The sequence below is a fragment of the Salmo trutta genome, chromosome 14, assembly GCF_901001165.1.
Source record: "Salmo trutta chromosome 14, fSalTru1.1, whole genome shotgun sequence".
NCBI lineage: Eukaryota > Metazoa > Chordata > Actinopteri > Salmoniformes > Salmonidae > Salmo > Salmo trutta.
The window spans coordinates 60,444,202-60,471,489 of NC_042970.1; the positions used below are offsets into that span (position 1 = coordinate 60,444,202).

Below are 27,288 nucleotides of genomic sequence, written 5' to 3' on the forward strand. Positions count from 1 at the left end.
GGTATCAGGTGTATTAGTGCTGGGTTGGAATAAAGTGTGCACACCCATCCTTGTTTCGTCAGAGTGTAATGGTTAATAAGCAGCACTGTGTGTGTGACTGTGTGTGTGTGTGTGTGACTGTGTGTGTGTGTGACTGTGTGTGTGTGCGTGCGTGACTGCAAACATGCGTGAATGCATAAATGTCATACATGCAAGTGAGCGGCTACCTGGGCGACATGAGTGTCTGGGACTCGGTCTTGCAGAGTTTGGCCACTGGGCCGGGCAGTTTGTCCGTGCTCAGGTCCCAGCTGGTGGGGGTGGGGTTGGGGTTAACCTCCCCTGGCCCTGTGCCAGCCCTAGTCTCCTCATCCTCTGCGTCCTGGACATAATGGGAGAAATATAGTTCAAAATATATACAGGAATGTAGAGCACATACTAGGGTATTTCACCCATTCATTGGATTTCCATCCGCTACACTGTGTTCCCGCTGGTTCATTTCTCTCCTTAGAGATGAATTAACACTTTCCTTAACAGTCCTTTTCCAGTTGGTATTGTCAGTGGGAATTCAATGACACCAGAGACACAAGTCACGAAGGTTCACCCTGTGCGAGTTGAGAACACCTGTTTTACAGGTAAACTCAATTATCTGCATCCCATATGGCACCCTATTCCATTTATAGTATGCTACTTTTGACCGGATCACTACAGGCCCTAAATGAGTACACTACATAGGGCATATGGTGCCATTTTGGGGCGCAGACATTGAGATCATTGTTTTCTCAATGGGATCATTCCCAAGAGATAGCAACCAAAACCAATACGTAACAGACAATGAAATGCATATAGTACCGAGAAATCAGCTATTTCTGTGCAGGGTACCCGTTGTCGATGCATTTCAATGTGCTGTCATGGTGACCATGACAACATCACATAACGCCTGGCAGATGTCAATGAACACATTCACATAAAGCTCAGTGTGTGCATGTAAGTATTATATGTCAGTGTGTTGATGTGTGTGCATGTAAGTATTATATGTCAGTGTGTGGATGTGTGTGCATGTAAGTATTATATGTCAGTGTGTGGATGTGTGTGCATGTAAGTATCATGTGTCAGTGTGTGCATGTAAGTATCATGTGTCAATGTGTGCAGGAAAGTATCATATGTCAGTGTGTGCATGTAAGTATCATCTGCCAGTGTGTGGATGTGTGTGCATGTAACTATCATGTTTCAGTGTGTGGATGTGTATGCATGTAAGTATCATGTGTCAGTGTGTGCATGTAAGTATCATGTGTCAGTGTGTGGATGTGTGTGCATGTAAGTATCATGTGTCAGTGTGTGCATGTAAGTATCATGTGTCAGTGTGTGCATGTAAGTATCATGTGTCAGTGTGTGGATGTAAGTATCATATGTCAGTGTGTGCATGTAAGTATCATCTGCCAGTGTGTGGATGTGTGTGCATGTAAGTATCATGTTTCAGTGTGTGGATGTGTATGCATGTAAGTATCATGTGTCAGTGTGTGCATGTAAGTATCATGTGTCAGTGTGTGCATGTAAGTATCATGTGTCAGTGTGTGGATGTGTGTGCATGTAAGTATCATATGTCAGTGTGTGCATGTAAGTATCATCTGCCAGTGTGTGGATGTGTGTGCATGTAAGTATAATGTTTCAGTGTGTGGATGTGTATGCATGTAAGTAGCATGTGTCAGTGTGTGCATGTAAGTATCATGTGTCAGTGTGTGCATGCAAGTATCATGTGTCAGTGTGTGGATGTGTGTGCATGTAAGTATCATATGTCAGTGTGTGCATGTAAGAATCATCTGCCAGTGTGTGGATGTGTGTGCATGTAAGTATCATGTTTCAGTGTGTGGATGTGTATGCATGTAAGTATCATGTGTCAGTGTGTGCATGTAAGTATCATGTGTCAGTGTGTGGATGTGTGTGCATGTAAGTATCATGTGTCAGTGTGTGCATGTAAGTATCATGTGTCAGTGTGTGGATGTGTGTGCATGTAAGTATCATGTTTCAGTGTGTGGATGTGTATGCATGTAAGTATCATGTGTCAGTGTGTGCATGTAAGTATTATATGTCAGTGTGTGGATGTGTGTGCATGTAAGTATCATGTTTCAGTGTGTGGATGTGTATGCATGTAAGTATCATGTGTCAGTGTGTGCATGTAAGTATTATATGTCAGTGTGTGGATGTGTGTGCATGTAAGTATCATGTGTCAGTGTGTGGATGTAAGTATCATGTGTCAGTATGTGCATGTAAGTATCATGTGTCAGTGTGTGCATGTAAGTATCATGTGTCAATGTGTGCATGAAAGTATCATATGTCAGTGTGTGCATGTAAGTATCATCTGCCAGTGTGTGGATGTGTGTGCATGTAAGTATCATGTGTCAGTGTGTGCATGTAAGTATCATGTGTCAGTGTGTGTGCATGTAAGTATCATGTGTCAGTGTGTCGATGTGTGTGCACGTAAGTATCATGTGTCAGTGTGTGGATGTAAGTATCATGTGTCAGTATGTGCATGTAAGTATCATGTGTCAGTATGTGCATGTAAGTATCATGTGTCAGTGTGTGCATGTAAGTATCATGTGTCAGTGTGTGCATGTAAGTATCATGTGTCAGTATGTGGACGTGTGCGCATGTAAGTATCATATTGTCAGTGCGTGGATGTGTGTGCATGTAAGTATCATGTGTCAGTGTGTGGATGTGTGTAGATGTAAGTATCATGTGTCAGTGTGTGGATGTGTGTGCATATAAGTATCATGTGTCAGTGTGTGCATGTAAGTATCAGGTGTCAGTATGTGGATGTGTGCGCATGAAAGTATCATATTGTCAGTGCGTGGATGTGTGTGTATGTAAGTATCATGTGTCAGTGTGTGCATGTAAGTATCAGGTGTCAGTATGTGGATGTGTGTGCATGAAAGTATCATGTGTCAGTGCGTGGATGTGTGTGCATGTAAGTATCATGTGTCAGTGTGTGGATGTGTGTGCACGTAAGTATCATGTGTCAGTGTGTGCATGTAAGTATCATGTTTCAGTGTGTGGATGTGTATGCATGTAAGTATCATGTGTTAGTGTATGCATGTAAGTATCATGGGTCAGTGTGTGCATGTGTGTGCATGTAAGTATCATGTGTCAGTGTGTGCATGTAAGTATCATGTGTCAGTGTGTGGATGTGTGTGCATGTAAGTATTATGTGTTAGTGTGTGGATGTGTGTGCATGTAAGTATCATGTGTAAGTGTGTGCATGTAAGTATCATGTGTCAGTGTGTGGATGTGTGTGCATGTAAGTATTATGTGTCAGTGTGTGGATGTGTGTGCATGTAAGTATCATGTGTCAGTATGTGCATGTAAGTATCATATGTCAGTGTGTGCATGTAAGTATCATGTGTCAGTGTTTGGATGTGTGTGCATGTAAGTATTATGTGTCAGTGTGTGGATGTGTGTGCATGTAAGTATCATGTGTCAGTGTGTGCATGTAAGTATCATGTGTCAGTGTGTGGATGTGTGTGCATGTAAGTATCATGTGTCAGTGTGTGGATGTGTGTGCATGTAAGTATCATGTGTCAGTGTGTGCATGTAAGTAGAATGTGTCAGTGTGTGGATGTGTGTATATGTAAGTATCATGTGTCAGTGTGTGGATGTGTGCATGTAAGTATCATGTGTCAGTGTGTGGATGTGTGTGCATGTAAGTATCATATTGTCAGTGTGTGGATGTGTGTGCATGTAAGTACTACGTGTCAGTGTGTGGATGTGTGTATCATGTGTCAGTGTGTGTCAGTGTGTGCATGTAAGTATCATGAGTCAGTGTGTGCATGTAAGTATCATGTGTCAGTGTGTGCATGTAAGTATCATGTGTCAGTGTGTGGATGTGTGTGCATGTAAGTATTATGTGTCAGTGTGTGGATGTGTGTGCATGTAAGTATCATGTGTCAGTGTGTGCATGTAAGTATCATGTGTCAGTGTGTGGATGTGTGTGCATGTAAGTATTATGTGTCAGTGTGTGGATGTGTGTGCATGTAAGTATCATGTGTCAGTGTGTGCATGTAAGTATCATGTTTCAGTGTGTGGATGTGTGTGCATGTAAGTATCAAATGTCAGTGTGTGCATGTAAGTATCATCTGCCAGTGTGTGGATGTGTGTGCATGTAAGTATAATGTTTCAGTGTGTGGATGTGTATGCATGTAAGTAGCATGTGTCAGTGTGTGCATGTAAGTATCATGTGTCAGTGTGTGCATGCAAGTATCATGTGTCAGTGTGTGGATGTGTGTGCATGTAAGTATCATATGTCAGTGTGTGCATGTAAGTATCATCTGCCAGTGAGTGGATGTGTGTGCATGTAAGTATCATGTTTCAGTGTGTGGATGTGTATGCATGTAAGTATCATGTGTCAGTGTGTGCATGTAAGTATCATGTGTCAGTGTGTACATGTAAGTATCATGTGTCAGTGTGTGGATGTGTGTGCATGTAAGTATCATGTGTCAGAGTGTGCATGTAAGTATCATGTGTCAGTGTGTGGATGTGTGTGCATGTAAGTATCATGTGTCAGTGTCTGCATGTAAGTATCATGTGTCAGTGTGTGGATGTGTGTGCATGTAAGTATCATGTGTCAGTGTGTGGATGTGTGTGCATGTAAGTATCATGTGTCAGTGTGTGCATGTAAGTATCATGTGTCAGTGTGTGGATGTGTGTGCATGAAAGTATCATGTGTCAGTGTGTGCATGTAAGTATCATGTGTCAGTGTGTGGATGTGTGTGCATGTAAGTATCATGTGTCAGTGTGTGCATGTAAGTATCATGTGTCAGTGTGTGGATGTGTGTGCATGTAAGTATCATGTGTCAGTATGTGGATGTGTGAGATCATTGTTTTCTCAAACCAATACGTAACAGACAATGAAATGCATATACTAACTAGAAATCAGCTATTTCTGTGCAGGGTACCCATTGTCGATGCATTTCAATGTGCTGTCATGGTGACCATGACAACATCACATAACGCCTGGCAGATGTCCGTGAACACATTCACATGAAGCTCAGTGTGTGCATGTATGTATTATATGTCAGTGTGTGGATGTGTGTGCATGTAAGTATCATGTGTCAGTGTGTGGATGTAAGTATCATGTGTCAGTATGTGCATGTAAGTATCATGTGTCAGTGTGTGCATGAAAGTATCATCTGCCAGTGTGTGGATGTGTGTGCATGTAAGTATCATGTGTCAGTGTGTGCATGTAAGTATCATGTGTCAATGTGTGCATGAAAGTATCATCTTCCAGTGTGTGGATGTGTGTGCATGTAAGTATTATGTGTCAATGTGTGCATGAAAGTATCATCTGCCAGTGTGTGGATGTGTGTGCATGTAAGTATCATGTGTCAGTGTGTGCATGTAAGTATCATGTGTCAATGTGTGCATGAAAGTATCATCTGCCAGTGTGTGGATGTGTGTGCATGTAAGTATTATGTGTCAGTGTGTGGATATGTGTGCATGTAAGTATCATGTGCCAATGTGTGCATGTAAGTATCATGTGTCAGTGTGTGCATGTAAGTATCATGTGTCAGTGTGTGGATGTGTGTGCATGTAAGTATCATTTGTCAGTGTGTGGATGTGTGTGCATGTAAGTATCATGTGTCAGTGTGTGGATGTGTGTGCATGTAAGTATCATGTGTCAGTGTGTGGATGTGTGTAGATGTAAGTATCATGTGTCAGTGTGTGCATGTAAGTATCATGTGTCAGTGTGTTCATGTGTGTGCATGTAAGTATCATGTGTCAGTGTGTGCATGTAAGTATCATGTGTCAGTGTGTGCATGTGTGTGCATATAAGTATCATGTGTCAGTGTGTGCATGTAAGTATCATGTTTCAGTGTGTGGATGTGTATGCATGTAAGTATCATGTGTTAGTGTGTGCATGTAAGTATCATGTGTCAGTGTGTGTGCATGTAAGTATCATGTGTCAGTGTGTGCATGTAAGTATCATTTGTCAGTGTGTGCATGTAAGTATAATGTGTCAGTGTGTGCATGTAAGTATCATGTGTCAGTGTGTGGATGTGTGTGCACGTAAGTATCATGTATCAGTATGTGCATGTAAGTATCATGTTTAAGTGTGTGGATGTGTATGCATGTAAGTATCATGGGTCAGTGTGTGCATGTAAGTATCATGTGTCAGTGTGTGGATGTGTGTGCATGTAAGTATCATGTGTCAGTGTGTGCATGTAAGTATCATGTGTCAGTGTGTGGATGTGTGTGCATGTAAGTATTATGTGTCAGTGTGTGGATGTGTGTGCATGTAAGTACCATGTGTCAGTGTGTGCATTTAAGTATCATGTGTCAGTGTGTGCATGTAAGTAGAATGTGTCAGTGTGTGGATGTGTGTGCATGTAAGTATCATGTGTCAGTATGTGGATGTGTGAGATCATTGTTTTCTCAAACCAATACGTAACAGACAATGAAATGTATATACTACCTAGAAATCAGTTATTTCTGTGCAGGGTACCCATTGTCGATGCATTTCAATGTGCTGTCATGGTGACCATGACAACATCACATAACGCCTGGCAGATGTCCGTGAACACATTCACATGAAGCTCAGTGTGTGCATGTATGTATTATATGTCAGTGTGTGGATGTGTGTGCATGTAAGTATCATGTGTCAGTGTGTGGATGCAAGTATCATGTGTCAGTATGTGCATGTAAGTATCATGTGTCAGTGTGTGCATGAAAGTATCATCTGCCAGTGTGTGGATGTGTGTGCATGTAAGTATCATGTGTCAGTGTGTGCATGTAAGTATCATGTGTCAATGTGTGCATGAAAGTATCATCTGCCAGTGTGTGGATGTGTGTGCATGTAAGTATTATGTGTCAATGTGTGCATGAAAGTATCATCTGCCAGTGTGTGGATGTGTGTGCATGTAAGTATCATGTGTCAGTGTGTGCATGTAAGTATCATGTGTCAATGTGTGCATGAAAGTATCATCTGCCAGTGTGTGGATGTGTGTGCATGTAAGTATTATGTGTCAATGTGTGCATGAAAGTATCATCTGCCAGTGTGTGGATGTGTGTGCATGTAAGTATCATGTGTCAGTGTGTGCATGTAAGTATCATGTGTCAATGTGTGAATGAAAGTATCATCTGCCAGTGTGTGGATGTGTGTGCATGTAAGTATTATGTGTCAGTGTGTGGATGTGTGTGCATGTAAGTATCATGTGTCAGTGTGTGCATGTAAGTATCATGTGTCAGTGTGTGGATGTGTGTGCATGTAAGTATCATGTGTCCGTGTGTTTATGTGTGTGCATGTAAGTATCATGTGTCAGTGTGTGGATGTGTGTAGATGTAAGTATCATGTGTCAGTGTGTGGATGTGTGTGCATATAAGTATCATGTGTCAGTGTGTGCATGTAAGTATCATGTGTCAGTGTGTTCATGTGTGTGCATGTAAGTATCATGTGTCAGTGTGTGCATGTAAGTATCATGTGTCAGTGTGTGCATGTGTGTGCATATAAGTATCATGTGTCAGTGTGTGCATGTAAGTATCATGTTTCAGTGTGTGGATGTGTATGCATGTAAGTATCATGTGTTAGTGTGTGCATGTAAGTATCATGTGTCAGTGTGTGCATGTGTGTGCATGTAAGTATCAAGTGTCAGTGTGTGCATGTAAGTATCATTTGTCAGTGTGTGCATGTAAGTATAATGTGTCAGTGTGCATGTAAGTATCATGTGTTAGTGTGTGGATGTGTGTGCACATAAGTATCATGTGTCAGTATGTGCATGTAAGTATCATGTTTCAGTGTGTGGATGTGTATGCATGTAAGTATCATGGGTCAGTGTGTGCATGTAAGTATCATGTGTCAGTGTGTGGATGTGTGTGCATGTAAGTATCATGTGTCAGTGTGTGCATGTAAGTATCATGTGTCAGTGTGTGGATGTGTGTGCATGTAAGCATTATGTGTCAGTGTGTGGATGTGTGTGCATGTAAGTACCATGTGTCAGTGTGTGCATGTAAGTATCATGTGTCAGTCTGTGCATGTGTCTGCATGTAAATATCATGTGTCAGTGTGTGCATGTAAGTATCATGTGTCAGTGTGTGGATGTGTGTGCATGTAAGTATCATGTGTCAGTGTGTGCATGTAAGTATCATGTGTCAGTGTGTGGATGTGTGTGCATGTAAGTATTATGTGTCAGTGTGTGGATGTGTGTGCATGTAAGTACCATGTGTCAGTGTGTGCATGTAAATATCATGTGTCAGTGTGTGCATGTAAATATCATGTGTCAGTGTGTGGATGTGTGTGCATGTAAGTATCATTTGTCAGTGTGTGGATGTGTGTGCATGTAAGTATCATGTGTCAGTGTGTGGATGTGTGTGCATGTAAGTATCATGTGTCAGTGTGTGCATGTAAGTAGAATGTGTCAGTGTGTGGATGTGTGTGCATGTAAGTATCATGTGTCAGTGTGTGGATGTGTGCATGTAAGTATCATGTGTCAGTGTGTGGATGTGTGTGCATGTAAGTATCATATTGTCAGTGCGTGGATGTGTGTGCATGTAAGTATTACGTGTCAGTGTGTGGATGTGTGTATCATGTGTCAGTGTGTGTCAGTGTGTGCATGTAAGTATCATGAGTCAGTGTGTGCATGTAAGTATAATGTGTCAGTGTGTGCATGTAAGTATCATGTGTCAGAGTGGGCAAGTAAGTATCATGTGTCAGTGTGTGCATGTAAGTATCATCTGTCACTGCGTGGATGTGTGTGCATGTAAGTATCATGTGTCAGTGTGTGCATGTAAGTATCATGTGTCAGTGTGTGGATGTGTGTGCATGTAAGTATTATGTGTCAGTGTGTGGATGTGTGTGCATGTAAGTATCATGTGTCAGTGTGTGCATGTAAGTATCATGTGTCAGTGTGTGGATGTGTGTGCATGTAAGTATTATGTGTCAGTGTGTGGATGTGTGTGCATGTAAGTATCATGTGTTGAGGTGTGCATGTAAGTATCATGTGTCAGTGTGTGGATGTAAGTATCATGTGTCAGTGTGTGGATGTGTGTGCACGTAAGTATCATGTGTCAGTGTGTGCATGTAAGTATCATGTGTCAGTGTGTGCATGTAAGTATCATTTGTCAGTGTGTGCATGTAAGTATAATGTGTCAGTGTGTGCATGTAAGTATCATGTGTCAGTGTGTGGATGTGTGTGCACGTAAGTATCATGTATCAGTATGTGCATGTAAGTATCATGTTTCAGTGTGTGGATGTGTATGCATGTAAGTATCATGGGTAAGTGTGTGCATGTAAGTATCATGTGTCAGTGTGTGGATGTGTGTACATGTAAGTATCATGTGTCAGTGTTTGCATGTAAGTATCATGTGTCAGTGTGTGGATGTGTGTGCATGTAAGTATTATTTGTCAGTGTGTGGATGTGTGTGCATGTAAGTACCATGTGTCAGTGTGTGCATGTAAGTATCATGTGTCAGTGTGTGCATGTAAGTAGAATGTGTCAGTGTGTGGATGTGTGTGCATGTAAGTATCATGTGTCAGTATGTGGATGTGTGAGATCATTGTTTTCTCAAACCAATACGTAACAGACAATGAAATGTATATACTACCTAGAAATCAGTTATTTCTGTGTAGGGTACCCATTGTCGATGCATTTCAATGTGCTGTCATGGTGACCATGACAACATCACATAACGCCTGGCAGATGTCCGTGAACACATTCACATGAAGCTCAGTGTGTGCATGTATGTATTATATGTCAGTGTGTGGATGTGTGTGCATGTAAGTATCATGTGTCAGTGTGTGGATGCAAGTATCATGTGTCAGTATGTGCATGTAAGTATCATGTGTCAGTGTGTGCATGAAAGTATCATCTGCCAGTGTGTGGATGTGTGTGCATGTAAGTATCATGTGTCAGTGTGTGCATGTAAGTATCATGTGTCAATGTGTGCATGAAAGTATCATCTGCCAGTGTGTGGATGTGTGTGCATGTAAGTATTATGTGTCAATGTGTGCATGAAAGTATCATCTGCCAGTGTGTGGATGTGTGTGCATGTAAGTATCATGTGTCAGTGTGTGCATGTAAGTATCATGTGTCAATGTGTGCATGAAAGTATCATCTGCCAGTGTGTGGATGTGTGTGCATGTAAGTATTATGTGTCAATGTGTGCATGAAAGTATCATCTGCCAGTGTGTGGATGTGTGTGCATGTAAGTATCATGTGTCAGTGTGTGCATGTAAGTATCATGTGTCAATGTGTGAATGAAAGTATCATCTGCCAGTGTGTGGATGTGTGTGCATGTAAGTATTATGTGTCAGTGTGTGGATGTGTGTGCATGTAAGTATCATGTGTCAGTGTGTGCATGTAAGTATCATGTGTCAGTGTGTGGATGTGTGTGCATGTAAGTATCATGTGTCCGTGTGTTTATGTGTGTGCATGTAAGTATCATGTGTCAGTGTGTGGATGTGTGTAGATGTAAGTATCATGTGTCAGTGTGTGGATGTGTGTGCATATAAGTATCATGTGTCAGTGTGTGCATGTAAGTATCATGTGTCAGTGTGTTCATGTGTGTGCATGTAAGTATCATGTGTCAGTGTGTGCATGTAAGTATCATGTGTCAGTGTGTGCATGTGTGTGCATATAAGTATCATGTGTCAGTGTGTGCATGTAAGTATCATGTTTCAGTGTGTGGATGTGTATGCATGTAAGTATCATGTGTTAGTGTGTGCATGTAAGTATCATGTGTCAGTGTGTGCATGTGTGTGCATGTAAGTATCATGTGTCAGTGTGTGCATGTAAATATCATTTGTCAGTGTGTGCATGTAAGTATAATGTGTCAGTGTGCATGTAAGTATCATGTGTTAGTGTGTGGATGTGTGTGCACATAAGTATCATGTGTCAGTATGTGCATGTAAGTATCATGTTTCAGTGTGTGGATGTGTATGCATGTAAGTATCATGGGTCAGTGTGTGCATGTAAGTATCATGTGTCAGTGTGTGGATGTGTGTGCATGTAAGTATCATGTGTCAGTGTGTGCATGTAAGTATCATGTGTCAGTGTGTGGATGTGTGTGCATGTAAGCATTATGTGTCAGTGTGTGGATGTGTGTGCATGTAAGTACCATGTGTCAGTGTGTGCATGTAAGTATCATGTGTCAGTCTGTGCATGTGTCTGCATGTAAATATCATGTGTCAGTGTGTGCATGTAAGTATCATGTGTCAGTGTGTGGATGTGTGTGCATGTAAGTATCATTTGTCAGTGTGTGGATGTGTGTGCATGTAAGTATCATGTGTCAGTGTGTGGATGTGTGTGCATGTAAGTATCATGTGTCAGTGTGTGCATGTAAGTAGAATGTGTCAGTGTGTGGATGTGTGTGCATGTAAGTATCATGTGTCAGTGTGTGGATGTGTGCATGTAAGTATCATGTGTCAGTGTGTGGATGTGTGTGCATGTAAGTATCATATTGTCAGTGCGTGGATGTGTGTGCATGTAAGTATTACGTGTCAGTGTGTGGATGTGTGTATCATGTGTCAGTGTGTGTCAGTGTGTGCATGTAAGTATCATGAGTCAGTGTGTGCATGTAAGTATCATGTGTCAGAGTGGGCAAGTAAGTATCATGTGTCAGTGTGTGCATGTAAGTATCATCTGTCACTGCGTGGATGTGTGTGCATGTAAGTATCATGTGTCAGTGTGTGCATGTAAGTATCATGTGTCAGTGTGTGGATGTGTGTGCATGTAAGTATTATGTGTCAGTGTGTGGATGTGTGTGCATGTAAGTATCATGTGTCAGTGTGTGCATGTAAGTATCATGTGTCAGTGTGTGGATGTGTGTGCATGTAAGTATTATGTGTCAGTGTGTGGATGTGTGTGCATGTAAGTATCATGTGTTGAGGTGTGCATGTAAGTATCATGTGTTAGTGTGTGGATGTAAGTATCATGTGTCAGTGTGTGGATGTGTGTGCACGTAAGTATCATGTGTCAGTGTGTGCATGTAAGTATCATGTGTCAGTGTGTGGATGTGTGTGCACTTAAGTATCATGTGTCAGTATGTGCATGTAAGTATCATGTTTCAGTGTGTGGATGTGTATGCATGTAAGTATCATGGGTCAGTGTGTGCATGTAAGTATCATGTGTCAGTGTGTGGATGTGTGTGCATGTAAGTATCATGTGTCAGTGTGTGCATGTAAGTATCATGTGTCAGTGTGTGGATGTGTGTGTGCATGTAAGTATTATGTGTCAGTGTGTGGATGTGTGTGCATGTAAGTACCATGTGTCAGTGTGTGCATGTAAGTATCATGTGTCAGTGTGTGCATGTAAGTATCATGTGTCAGTCTGTGCATGTGTCTGCATGTAAATATCATGTGTCAGTGTGTGCATGTAAGTATCATGTGTCAGTGTGTGGATGTGTGTGCATGTAAGTATCATTTGTCAGTATGTGGATGTGTGTGCATGTAAGTATCATGTGTCAGTGTGTGGATGTGTGTGCATGTAAGTATCATGTGTCAGTGTGTGCATGTAAGTAGAATGTGTCAGTGTGTGGATGTGTGTGCATGTAAGTATCATGTGTCAGTGTGTGGATGTGTGCATGTAAGTATCATGTGTCAGTGTGTGGATGTGTGTGCATGTAAGTATCATATTGTCAGTGCGTGGATGTGTGTGCATGTAAGTATTACGTGTCAGTGTGTGGATGTGTGTATCATGTGTCAGTGTGTGTCAGTGTGTGCATGTAAGTATCATGAGTCAGTGTGTGCATGTAAGTATCATGTGTCAGTGTGTGCATGTAAGTATCATGTGTCAGAGTGGGCAAGTAAGTATCATGTGTCAGTGTGTGCATGCAAGTATCATCTGTCACTGCGTGGATGTGTGTGCATGTAAGTATCATGTGTCAGTGTGTGCATGTAAGTATCATGTGTCAGTGTGTGGATGTGTGTGCATGTAAGTATTATGTGTCAGTGTGTGGATGTGTGTGCATGTAAGTATCATGTGTCAGTGTGTGCATGTAAGTATCATGTGTCAGTGTGTGGATGTGTGTGCATGTAAGTATTATGTGTCAGTGTGTGGATGTGTGTGCATGTAAGTATCATGTGTTGAGGTGTGCATGTAAGTATCATGTGTCAGTGTGTGGATGTAAGTATCATGTGTCAGTGTGTGGATGTGTGTGCACGTAAGTATCATGTGTCAGTGTGTGCATGTAAGTATCATGTGTCAGTGTGTGGATGTGTGTGCACGTAAGTATCATGTGTCAGTATGTGCATGTAAGTATCATGTGTCAGTGTGTGCATGTAAGTATCATGTGTCAGTGTGTGGATGTGTGTGCATGTAAGTATCAAGTATCATGTGTCAGTGTGTGGATGTGTGTGCACGTAAGTATCATGTGTCAGTGTGTGGATGTGTGTGCACGTAAGTATCATGTGTCAGTGTGTGGATGTGTGTGCATGTAAGTATCATGTGTTTGGCCACTGAAAATCCCATCCTTGGGCCCCAAACACAAGCCTCCTCAGAATCCCTCCCTCCCTCCCTCTCTCTAAAGAAATGCGTTGTCAGGTGCCCCTCGTTGCCGGGGTTCCCGGGGTGAACGATTGCAGAGGAGGCAACGAAGCGCGAGAGACAACGGTGAAGAATAACAAACACTGCTCTTCTCACGGACCAATACATACGCTGACGCCCTCTCTGGGCCTCAGAGTGGTGTCTATGTGTTTATACATAATGTGTGTGTGTGTGTATGAGCGCGCTCGTGTGTAAGTGTGTGTGTGTACACAATGTATGTGTGTGTGCGCGTGCATGTATGCTTGTGTGTAATAATGGAGGTCTTTGTGGTAACAGTGTAAATGTACTCTTGTTCGCATCAAACTGGTCGAGTGGAAGATTAACAGATGGGAGCTGATTTATGATAATGGACAAAACAGCAGTGCAGAGAGAGAGAGAGAAGAGAGAGAAGCGAGAGGAGCAAAAATGTTTAAGAACCCCGGATCTATTTCCCCCATGTCTACCGTATTTTGATCTGTCTACATTTTAGGAATGTTTACTGACAATTGCTGTTTCCATCAGGCCTGTCTTGAGTTTTTTATCCGACAGGTACATTACTCAGAAAAATGGTTTGATGGAAACATGGTTAGTCAGAAAGAGAGAGAATGGGAAAAAAAGACAGGTAGAGAGAACAACAGACATGAAATGAGAGAACAGGAGCGAGTTGTGGCAAAGAGACAGGCAAAAACAGAGACAAAGTGGAAAGAAAAAGAGAAGTACTGAGAACCACTGAGGAAGAGAGAGAACAGCAAAAGAGACAAAGAAAGAGAGAAAGAGCACTTGGGAACAGCACAAAATATGTTAAGCCTACAGGGATACTCCAGAGGTTACCCGGTGTAGAGTAAAGTTGTCCCTAGACACTGATCTTGGGTCAGTTTTACCCAACTTATGGTTAAGGTCAGAATTGGGGGAAGGGAAGCTGATATTAGAGCTGTACCTAGGGGCAGCTTTCCCACTCACCCCCGCAGGAGACTCCAATCCGGCGCTGTCGTCTGTATACTTGGTCCCTATTAGGACTTTGGCCCTGTCCGGGGTCAGCAGATCTCCACCCTAAAAGGAGCAGAAGACAGGACGCAGTTAACAAAACTGCCTGCTAGGGGACGCCCTTGAGCATATCCTAATTCCATGTCTCTAATATAGAAAAATAAATCACATGAACTCTATTCACAGTGAGTTTTCATATGCGCCAGCTGGCAGCAAAATAGCTGACTACTAACCCTTAGGTGGCTGGCTACCCCCTTAGCTGGCTACTTTTTCTTGACACAAGCTACATCAGACCTTCAGGAACATACTGTATTCATGACATTTCTATCTGCAACATTCCACAAGTTTGCTTACTTAAAGCTGGAATCCTTAATGGTGAAACTGTCACATTTCTTTGTGATATTACAACAACAAAGAAGTTACTGCAAACCAAGAACACTCTTTTCTTCCCTATGACACCATTGCATGTGCAATAGAACAGTAGAATATGTACTGGCATTCTTTTTATCCACGTCTCGCGACGCTCCTCGCCGCTTCGTCAACAAAACAAAAACAATAAGAATGGCGGTGGGTCGGACAGTGGAACTGTTTCCCCTACTGCGGAATCCATCTTTAACGTGCGCAAGGGTCAAACTCTGAAATGCCTTTATTGATACTTTGTGCTCACGTATTTGATGAGACAATCAATGTTCTAGCTAGAATAGATACATATTTTGTGGCAATGTTTGACTCGCTAGAATTAACAACAATTCCCCCTCAGTGCAAATCATTTCTGCAGGGCTTAGGACACCGTGCACGCAGAATCGATCAGAATCGATGTCTGACACTCACACTAAGAAACCACCCACACAGTTACAAAGTGTCTGGTGCAGTACACAGTACTACCATACATACAATTCCGAGAATATCCAGGAATGACCATCTAAAATGCCTGGCATATGGATGCCACATATAATTTACTATTTAAAGGGTATAGCTACAAATGTACCTAATCTAAAATACCTGGCATATGGATGTCAAAAATTATGTCATAATTATAGGGATAGTTCACCCAAGCTACAAATTTACCTAAACTAAAATGCCTGGCATATATATGGACGTCACAAATCATTACTATTTAAAGGGATAGTTCATCCTTCGAAATGCCTGGGGCTTCATTTATCAATCACGTGTAGCCACAAATCTGTGTGTAAACCATGCGTGAGATCATTTCCACACAAAGTGTGAGATTTATTGGCTTGAGAGTGTGTACATTTATACACAGCCCTGACCATGCGTACGCACAGTGCCAAGTGGTAGAATAAGGGAACTGCTTGTCAAGCGTAGAGAATTGGGAAAATACACTGAGTGTACAAAACATTCAAACGCATGCCATTCTGGTGCACATTAAAGTGCTATCCCAAGGGGCACCTTTCAGCGGGAGCTTGCTGATCGGTATCTCACATCCCTGGAGGAGCCAATGTTTCGGACGCAATCATCAGCAAAACGAACTGTGACATACCATTTCCATACACCATCGCACAACAGGTTGAAGTCAAGAGGGGTTTCTTTGCCATCAATGGGTTCCCAAATACGAACGGAGCAATAGACAGCACCCACGTCGCCATAAAAGCACCATCCCAAAACGAGTTAAACTAGGTGAACAGAAAAGGCTTCCATTCTTAATGTGCAGGTAATAGGTTATGTGACGCGTACAAAATGCTGCTGAATGTCGTGGCCTGGTGGAACCCACGACTCGTTCATTCTGCAGAACAGCAATGTTGGTCTATACGCCTACAGGAGGGAGCTATTGAGGATGGATGGCTTATTGGTGACTATTGTCTACTCATTTGAAGTATATTTGCCATTGCTAAAGCAACTTGAATTGTTCTCTTTTTGTAGCTATGTTTTTATTTTTACTGGTCAAACCACAACTGAGCAAACCAAATAAAACCTTTTGGTTGTACTCTATTTCAGTCTAGGAGCAGTTTTCTTTTCTTAGCTTGTTTTGGTTGCGCCATTGTAGGCTATTTCATGGTACCACGTTGTATATTACCTACTGGCATTAAAGGGATGATTTTGCCCATATATGGTTAATTAGGGGTGCTTCGAAACGCAAATAGCCGTTGGCTGAGAACATTTGGTATTTATCAACTGTTATCTCCTACCGGTGTGTGTATGATACTCGTAGGATTGTTTGATGAAACACTTTTTTTATTCGATTTTTAGGAATAGTTTCTATGCAATATTGATAAATGATGCCCCTGGCATATATATATATGGATGTCACAAATCACTACTATTTAAAGGGATAGTTCATCCAAGCTACAAATGTTCCTCATCTTATGGATAGCTAAATAGAGATAAACCTGGAGATCTAAATAAACAATGGATCTGGATAGTCAGCAACCTACCCATGTTTGCATAGCTTTAGAGCATTTGAGAGTTGTTGGGTTAAAAAAAAACAATGGGAGCGGTAGGACACATGTTAGCATTAGCATGCTAATCCAAATTATATTAAAAAGATAGTCCAGCAGAGTAACAAACAAAAACATTTGTGTGTGTGTGTGTGTTAGTGTGTGTGGCGTGGGATTGTTGTGACCTTATGCTCCAATGGCAACAAAGAGGAGTGAGTGTGTGTGTGCGCGTGTGTGTTTACTTACGATGCAGGCCAGGTCCCTGGCCTGGCTCTTCTGGCTGTGCAGACTCCCAATCTCAGTCTGGGAGCTCGAATGGGACATTCCCTCAAAGAAGGGCCTGGGTGACAACCACACAAAAAAACATATTTGAAACTTTCAGAAAAAAAACATACTTGAGAGACTGTGCTGAGGTGGGTAGTAGTGACACTAACTTGTGTACCCATTTAGGTGATGTTTACATACTAGTCATTCAGCTGCAGTTGTCTCTCACGTTTCTCCCCTGCAGCGACTTTCTTTTCTCTCTCTTTTGATTTGATGTACAGTAACAACGCACAAATAAAGTCCCTTTAACACTCAGGAAAATATGAGTCTTCACTTTGACTAAAGTGTGAACATTATATGGGGCCCTGTTTGAGTTTAGCTGTAGTCACGACATTTTGTGCGGCCATATTTGAGTGTAGGTGTACTGGCGACATGATGTGGGGCCCTACTTGAGTTTGAGTTTATCTGTATTTGGGACATTTTGTGGGGCCTTACTTTAGTTAAGGTGTACAGTACTGATAACATTTTGCAGAACCTTACTTGAGTTTGGGTTTGGGTGTGCTGAGGACACTCTCGTTGTCCTCCATCTCAGGGCCGCTGTCACTCTGGTTGTAAACCTCCAGACTATCATAGAGCAGGTCCAGATCCTCCTCCACCTCCTGGGTCTGGTCCACTGGGTCCGAGTCCAGAACCTAGCAACAACAAATGGACAGTGAAATAACCAGTCAATCAATCAAGTCAGTCAGTCAATCTTTTATCCATCCATCCATCAACCAATAAAATCACTTCCAATGAGCAAGTAATAGCACACTGGCAAGGAATAACTCCTTTGGCTGATGGAGTTGAAAGTTCAGAGTAGCATTGGTAACTCAGAAAATAGTTGTATACGTACACCACCAGTTTATTAAATACACCACCCTGTTCACGAAAATGGTTCGCTCCTGAGTCACGTGGCAATGGCTTGCTATATAAATCAGGCAGACAGGCATCCAGTTACTGTTCCAGTGAACGTTAGAATGGGCAAAAGGAGTGACCTAAGTGACTTTGAGCGCGGTATAATTTTCGGTGCCAGGCGTGCCGGTTCCAGTAACTCAGAAACGGACGGCCTCCTTGGTTTTTCACACACTAGTGTCTAGGGTTTACCGAGAATGACGCGACAAACAAATAACATCCAGTTAGCGGCAGTCATGTGGGCGAAAACAGCTCGTTGATGAGAGAGGTCGAAAGAGAATGGCAAGAATCATGCAAGCTAAGAGGCGGGCCACAAACAGGCAAATAACGGCGCAGTACAACAGTGGTGTACAGAACGGCATCTCGGAACGCACAATTTATGGGTTCTTGTCACGGATGGGCTAATGCAGCAGACGACCACACCGGGTTCCACTCCTGTCAGTTAAAAACAAGAAGAAGCGGCTTCAGTGGGCACACGATCACCAACTCTGGACAATTGAGGAGTGGAAAAACATTGCCTGGTCTGATGAATCCCAGTTCCTGTTGCATCATGCTGATGGCAGAGTCAGGAATTGGCGTAAGCAGCATGAGTCCATGGCCCCATCCTGCCTGGTGTCAACGGTACAGGCTGGTGGCGGTGGTGTAATGGTGTGGGGAATGTTTTCCTAGCACACGTTAGGTACCTTGATACCAACTGAGCAATGTTTAAACTCTACACCTTGTAGAATCCATGCCACGAAGAATTCAGGATGTTCTCGAGGCAAACAGGGATTCGACCCGGTACTAGATGGGTGTACCTAATAAACTGGTCACTTAGTTTATATATCTTTAGCCATATTGCTATTGTAACAACATCATGAATACATTTTCTCTACAATAGCAATTTGTTTTCTTTGGAAACATGAGTGGTCTCAAAGGAGGAAATTGGGATTTTTCCATATTTCCCTTTGGAATTGACAAACAGCTGGCGTAATTTGGAATACTGTAGTTAGACTTATGAAGCTATTGTAATGGAATATGCATACAGAATGCATATAACACAGATAATGTTCTTTCAACTAGGAGAGTATTTATATTATTTGTCAATTAGTTCTGAAATGACTTGGAGCACATAACAAAATGTATTTATTTTAGAGGCGCAAAACATATTAATTCATTTCCACAGGCCATACATTACGGACTTGTTTGTATCTGTGCCTTTTATGAATCACTACCGACCGAGATAAGACCAATTAAAAATATCGAAACATCAATTAAAAACTCACTGCTAAGCGATAATAAATCAGCGTTCTGTTGTATATCTTGAATTTAGTTTTTGTTGCAGGAAGAATAATTAATTTCCCCTCATATTCTCACTAGCTGAATATCTCAATTTATTTTGACTCAAATGACCCTCATAGTTTGTGATTGGCTTTTACAAATGAATCCAACGTCTGGATTGGTGCAGTAATAAACTAGTGCTGCCAATCAAGGGTTCCCACACCCCTGCTACTCTCATCAGTTCCAAGTGAAGTGACACTCAATGAGTAATTTACAAGTATGTAATTATGATTCAATATATTGGCAGGTGCTGAAGCACAACTTTGGGTTAGGGAAGACGAACAATGTGAAACACTGGCTCTAATGGACAATACTTTTTCAATGATTTATTTCTTCCGACGACAGGATACATGACAAAGCTGTGACCAGGGTCAACCAATTGGTCCATAGAATGTCCTGTCAGTAAAATAGGTGTGTTGATCCAATCCTGCACATAACCAACCATTAATGAACCCAGCCAGCCCTGTACATGTTGAACCATGGGTTGTGTCCCAAATGGCACCCTACTCCCTACATAGTGAGAGATGGGCCCTGGTCTAAAGTAGTGCACTATATAGGGAATAAGGTGCAATTTGGGACATACCAATGATGCCACAGTTGCCTTTCCTACTTAGGTCACTTCCTGCTTGAAGGACAGGTAATATTGTTAAGGAGTTAGGTGATAAAGGAGAGCGGCTGTCACGTCCTGACCAGTATAAGGGTTATTTGTTATTGTAGTTTGGTCAGGACGTGGCAGAGGGTATTTTGTTTATGTGGTTCGGGGTGGTGATTTATGTAGTAGGGTGTTTGATTTATTATTTCCGGGTTTTGGTCTATGTTCTTTCTGGTTTGTTGTATTTCTATGTTTAGGTTGATGGGGGGTTGGACTCTCAATTTGAGGCAGGTGCTTTCTCGTTGCCTCTGATTGAGAGTCCTATATATGGGTAATTGTTTGGTTTGGTGGTGTGGGAGATTGTTTCTTGTTTTGCCTGTGTGAGCGTGACAAGACTGTTTTGTTGTCCGTTCTTCATTTTGTTATTTTGGTGTTCTCTTTTATTTAAAATAAAATACAAGATGAGCATCCACATTCATGCTGCGTTTTGGTCCTCCATTCCCAACGACAACCGTTACAGCGGCGCTCTCAGGGCGAGACTAGTAGACAGCGAGCGAGGTTAGGTTAAAGAGACTACAGTGGGCCTACAGTAGCAAAAGCACTTAAATCAATTAGATTGATCTGTAAACAGAAAGGGTCAAAGACAATACGCTCCATATATCTGGGACTTCATTAACAGATTGCATGGTATAATGGTATATCACAAAATGGTTCTTTGAGGGTTCTTCGTTGGGTGAAAGGGTTCTACATAGAACCAAAAATGGTTCTACCTGAAAACAAGAAAGGGTTCTCCTACAGGGACAGATGAAGAACACTTTATGAACCTTGTAGCATTCTACAAAAACTTTGAAGCAGTGGCAGATGAATCCCTTGCAGCGTGTTATTCATATAAAACTGAACAGTTGAAGCGTGCAGTACTAACCTCATCTGTCACTTTGAATCTCTTCAACAGGGCCACAAACTTCTGTTTGAAATTGGGTTGCTGTAAAAGGAGAGTGAGAGAGAGGGTGGAGGAGAGGGAAGGAGAGGAAGAGAGAGTTTGGTGTCAAAAAGAGTACACCAAGAACTTGTCAGAATGAACATTTTTAGTAGGATCTCCATTTGCTGACGCCATGACGTAAGCTAATCTTTCAGAGACGTCAGTGTAACCAACAAAGCTGTCTTCAAACTCATGTGATGACAGCTCTATAATACTGAGAGCTCAATAAATCCCAGTGAAGTTAACACAATAGACTTCTGAGTCTAGTCTTCACCGCCAAATGTTATTACGCTCCGGAGTGAAGTTTCCTAATAGGTAAAAATCTAGGAAAAGCTTCCCCTACTCCAATCCTAACAATATTAATTCATTGGGAAAAAAATAAACTGACCCAAAACCAATGTCTAGGGGCAACTTCACCCTACTCCCATGAATATGCTTATCTGAAGAGTGCCAGCATCTGAAGAGCACTAGGACGCGCCATTAAAAGTCAGTTAATGTTCAGACGGCTTAGTGGCTTCGACCTCGATGACCTTATGTGTGCATGATTCGCTGATTCACCAAAGGCACATTAGGTCATTGGAGAGAGCCAGACATGTCATTATTAACAACATCAAGGATTATTGATTGAAGAAAATACCCGGGCCTAGGGAAAAGTATTTGTTAAAGTGTGCATTTATTTGTGATTTATGTTTGTGTGTGTACGTCTGTGTGTGTTACCAGCTGACATGTGTGGGTCTCAGTTTATGCGTGTTGGTGCCTGCATATTTTGTATCCTTAGTTGGCGTTTTAGTCTGCGTCATCTACAGTGTTTTGGTCTAAAAGTGTATGTTGAACTCATTCCAGGACAACTCTCCTGTCACTACTGCTTAGATAAGGATTTAGGAGACATCTTCTGTGCCATCCCTGAAAAGAACAAGACTGAGTAGCAGACCTAACACAGACACACCGTAAAGAGATTACAGTGGACTCTTGATGACTGCACCCATTTGCACTGGCTTGGAACTTTCGAGACAGCGCACACTAAACCTGAGCATAAAGTTATCAGGAGCAAGGAATTGGGACCGAAAAACTGTATTGCATTTAAATGTAGTTTGTACTTACAGTGCCTTCAGAAAGTATTCACAACCCTTGACTTTTTCCACATTTTGTTGAGTTACAAATTGGGATTAAAATGGATTTAATGGTCTTTTTTTCTTTTTGACGATCTACACAAAATATTTGGTCATATTAAAGATTCATTTTTTAAACATTAATGAAAAGTATTAGACTAATATACAGGTATATTGATAAAATAATTAGAATCACCTTTGGTAGCGATTACAGCTGTGAGTATTTTTGGGTAAGCCTCTAAGAGCTTTACACACCTAGATTGTACAATATTTTCCCATTATTCTTTTTTAAACACGTCAAGCTCTGACAAGGTGCTTTTTGATAATTGACAGCCATTTTCAAGTCTTGCCATAGATTTTCAAGCCGATGTAAGTCAAAACTGTAACTAGGCCACTCAGGAACATTTACTGTCGTATTGGTAAGCAACTCCAATGTATATTTCGCCTTGAGTTCAAGGTTATTGTCCTGCTGAAAGGTGAATTTATCTCCAAGTGTCTGTTGGAAAGCAGACTGAACCAGGTTTCCTATAGGATTTTGCCTGTGCTTAGCTTTATTCCATTTATTTTTTCCCCCCCCAAAAAATTCCCTAGTTCTTGCTGATGACAAGCATACCCATAAGAGTGGTACTCAGTGATATATTGTGTTGGATATGCCCAAAACATAATGCATTGTACATAATGCATTGTATTCAAGACAAAAATGTAATTTATTTGCCACATTTATTGCAAACAGGATTCATGTTTTGGAATATTTTGATTCTGTACAGACTTCCTTTTTTTCACTCTGTCATTTAGGTTAGTATTGTGGAGTAACTACAATGTTGTTGATCCATCTTCAGTTTTCTCCTATCACAACCATTAAACTCTGTAACTGTTTTAAAGTCACCATTGGCCTCATGGTGAAATCCCTGAGTGGTTTCTTTACGCTCCGGCAACTGAGTTAGGAAGGACACATGTATCTTTGTAGTGACTGGGTGTATTGATACACCATCCAAAGCGTAATTAATAACTTCACCATGCTCAAAGGGATATATATATATATATATATATATACTGCTCCAAAAAATAAAGGGAACACTTAAACAACACAATGTAACTCCAAGTCAATCACACTTCTTTGAAATCAAACTGTCCACTTAGGAAGCAACACTGATTGACAATACATTTCACATGCTGTTGTGCAAATGGAATAGACAACAGGTGGAAATTATAGGCAATAAGCAAGACACCCCCAATAAAGGAGTGGTTCTGCAGGTGGAGACCACAGACCACTTCTCAGTTCCTATGCTTCCTGGCTGATGTTTTGGTCACTTTTGAATGCTGGCGGTGCTTTCACTCTAGTGGTAGCATGAGACGGAGTCTACAACCCACACAAGTGGCTCAGGTAGTGCAGCTCATCCAGGATGGCACATCAATGCGAGCTGTGGCAAGAAGGTTTGCTGTGTCTGTCAGCGTAGTGTCCAGAGCATGGAGGCGCTACCAGGAGACAGGCCAGTACATCAGGAGACGTGGAGGAGGCCGTAGGAGGGCAACAACCCAGCAGCAGGACCGCTACCTCCACCTTTGTGCAAGGAGGAGCAGGAGGAGCACTGCCAGAGCCCTGCAAAATGACCTCCAGCAGGCCACAAATGTGTATGTGTCTGCTCAAACGGTCAGAAACAGACTCCATGAAAAGAAAAAAGTATTTAATAAGATTATTTATTTCATTCAGATCTAGGATGTGTTGTTTAAGTGTTCCCTTTATTTTTATCCATCTACCTATAGGTGCCCTTCTTTGCGAGGCATGGGAAAATCTCCCTGGTCTTTGTTGTTGAATCTGTGCTTGAAATTCACTACTCGACTGAGGGACCTTACAGATAATTGTGTGGGGTACAGATATATATTTTTAAATATATCTTTTTAATTTAACCTTTATTTAACTAGGCAAGTCAGTTAAGAACAAATTCTTATTTACAATGACGGCCTAGGAACAGTGGGTTAACTGCCTTGTTCAGGGGCAGAACGACAGATTTTTACCTTGTCAGCTCGGGGATTCAATCTAGCAACCTTTCGGTTATTAGCCCAACACTCTAACCACTAGGCTACCTGCCACCCCAGATATGGGGGTAATCATTCAAAAATCATATTAACCACTATTATTGCACACAGAGTGAGTCCATGCAACTTATGTGATTTGTTAAGCACATCTTTACTCCTGAACATATTTAGGCCTGCCATAACAAAGGGATTGAATACTTACTGACTGAAGACATTTCAGCTTTACATTTTTGTAAACGTTTCTAAAAACAAAATGTCACTTGTTGTGTGTAGATCAGTGGAACAAAATCTCAATTGAATACATTTTAATTTCAGGCTGTAACAACAAAATGTGAAAAAAGTCAAGGCGTGTGAATACTTTCTGAAGGGCACTCAAAAGGATTCGACAGTGCTGTTCTAAGTGAGTTAACATGCATAGTATGAAAAAGCATGGTATGAAAAACACACCATAATTGAAAACAACCCCCTTCCAAGAGTTTGTACCTGCAGACCCTGCCATCACATGAACAGGTGCTGTACCTCAGGGCTCTATGCTGGGGCTATTCTCATTCTCTCTGCACTAAAATAAACTTACAAGCTAGGCTTGATGTGTATTTGAATGAATTTATCCAACCACATTGTAAAGTTGTTGATATAGGGAGGCTCCCCCATCCTTACCCTTGTCATGGATGTTGTTCGAATCATTTTCCTCCGGTTTTTCTTTGGCTTCCTTTGGACATCATCATCCTCGTCATACAGGTCCTATGAAAGACAGTTTTGTGTCTTAAAGATCAGTGTTTTACAACCCATGGGAATGTACCTTTTTGTTCCAGCCCAGCACTAACACACCTGCTCATCAAGATTAGTTGCATCAGGTGTGTTAATGCTGGGCTAGAACAATAAAGTGCAGCACTGTGAGCTATAGATTGAGAAACACTAGGCCAATGCCATTTTGGTCTATAACTACAACTAGAACCCAGGATAAATAGTATGCAGGGACTTACTGTATTGGTATTGCCGTGGAAATTCTTACACAGGGACACTCAAAGTCAATCTTAAATGAATCATTGTTTATTGCCAGCGCACTGGAGAGGTTCCAACCGACTCAATGCACCATAGTACTCAATCAGGAGCTCTGCCTGGGCAGACCCAGCAGTTGTCTTATATACGGCTATACACAGACAAGTTATATTTGCATGATTCAGCATAATTAATTAATCATTACCGTTTTGTTTCATTCATGTGACCGACCAATACTGTTTCATAACATGTGACAGACTAACACCTCACGAGACTTCTCCTCTCTAAGCTGAGACCTTGAAAATGAGATATCTTGCGTTTGTTCTCAAAACAAGGTCTGGGCGTACTACCAAATTGCAGCTACTGATAAGTGAGGATTTGTAAAGTCAACCACTTGCATGAACACAGAAATTGGTTATTAGAACAGTACATGAATAGTAGACATTAGTTTAGTTAAAAGAAAAGCACAAACATAGAAAGTCCCTTACATTCCATCCTCTTACACAACAACAGTATACAGTGTGTATTTTTGGGTGTCCATTACAGACAATTAGAGCTGGAGATCTTCCACAACAACAAACTTTAAGATGTGCTGTGTCTCACCACTGGTTGAACAGCATCGTCGCTAGCTTCCTGCTCCGAAGAGTAGCTGTCGTCGTCATCCTCTGAGTAGTTATCCATATCCGGGGATCGATCTGGGGTCAAAGACAAGAACATAAGCTACATGTCAATTCTTCATTCACTCACTGGAAAACTCTGGAGAATTTAGCATTGATTTTAAATGTCTATGTTCCGTTGCTCCACTCAGAGGCTCTGAGCTTAAAGGAAGAGGTCAAGTAAGTTTAAATGCCTCTAATGTCACTCCATACTTCCTCAAGGACGGGAAAATAGAATGAATGAATAAGTAAGTGAGTTCAGGAACATTTTTCTAAAGATTTCATATAGCTTGCCGGCCATCTGGCTAATATTGCATCCTTGACAGATGATTTTATTTTGGGGTGCGGGCCGTCAGTTTCACAGTGAATTCCTTTACATTAGTGCAGCTGACATCTGTATCGTTTACTCAGCGTCCATTTTGGTTCTGGGAGCGCGAGGATCCTAAGGGAGCATCAGGTGCCAGACGGTAACCGCCTTAAGAACCACTGAAAATAATATCCTGCATTTTCCCTCAGTAACATTGGTCCTAATGTACTTAAGCTGTCATGGTTAGGGCTATAAGCACCGATAGTAACGATGGTCTGTGGACACAGGCAATATGTTGGAAGGACCCTTCCCATGGGGAGATTAGTGGGTCTGTGGTGGGCTTATTGCACTTCAGTAAATAGACTTTTAAGTAGTGAATGTATGGAAATCTCTAGAGTTACACAAGGACGAGTGAAACCTTGAGACTGAGGCTACACAGAATACATTTCTTTCAAAAGCATTTTCTTTAGAAAAGTTAACATTTGTGAAAACGAGTTGTCAATATAGAAACACATGTCTATTAAAATGTGCAATTGCCAAGGAAATGGTTTCACTCACATGACTGTCAGGCTAAGTGCAATGTAAATATGCACTTATTATGCAATTAAAAGCCCTGCGATAGACTAGCGTCCAGTCCAGCGGGTGTACTTGTACATCAAGCTGACTCATGCTACAAAAACAAGAGATAGAATGGCCCATGGGGCAGGAGCCTGACTCGGACAAGGATACTTTATGCAATTAAATAACATTATGCCAAAAACATCGGTTTTCAGGATGAATAACTTTCCTCAGTGTGTGGGCCAAACACTTGTGATTATAAGCACTGGTTTCCAGGTCCCCACCTAAGGCTTTGGCCTTGGTCCCTGTCTGCCCGCTGCCGTCCTCATGGTCAATGGGCTGACTGGACAGGGAATACACACTGAGCTCGGCCGCACGCACCGGCACCTCCTTCACGTTGCTATGGAGACCCAGGATCTGGGCTCCATCTGTCGGGTGTTGCATCACCTAAACACAAGTCAGGACAGAGAAGTGTGTGAGCGACATACAAGTGTTGTTGCGTTCATTCATACAGAACAATGAGTACCTGAGTATAATACATAATGCAGAAGCACGCACACAGACACACACACAGACACACAAACAGACACACACATACATAGACAGATACACACACAGCCATAAACACAGACACACAGCCATAAACACAAGC

At 41.7% G+C, this 27,288-nt stretch overlaps 1 protein-coding gene across 2 annotated transcripts in view; it reads right to left on the reverse strand.

Moving 5' to 3' along the window:
* Window positions 1-27,288, reverse strand: part of LOC115208513 (phosphofurin acidic cluster sorting protein 2) — a 110,955-nt gene that overhangs the window by 21,756 nt on the left and 61,911 nt on the right. For both annotated transcript variants that reach the window (XM_029776638.1, XM_029776639.1), the window contains exons 5-12: window positions 26,921-27,083; window positions 25,719-25,810; window positions 24,774-24,857; window positions 20,914-20,973; window positions 17,669-17,820; window positions 17,111-17,204; window positions 14,445-14,534; window positions 207-358 (exon numbers count right to left, since the gene is read on the reverse strand). In XM_029776638.1, the coding sequence (XP_029632498.1) occupies window positions 207-358; window positions 14,445-14,534; window positions 17,111-17,204; window positions 17,669-17,820; window positions 20,914-20,973; window positions 24,774-24,857; window positions 25,719-25,810; window positions 26,921-27,083 (887 nt within the window). The remainder of the gene's footprint in view (window positions 1-206; window positions 359-14,444; window positions 14,535-17,110; window positions 17,205-17,668; window positions 17,821-20,913; window positions 20,974-24,773; window positions 24,858-25,718; window positions 25,811-26,920; window positions 27,084-27,288) is intronic.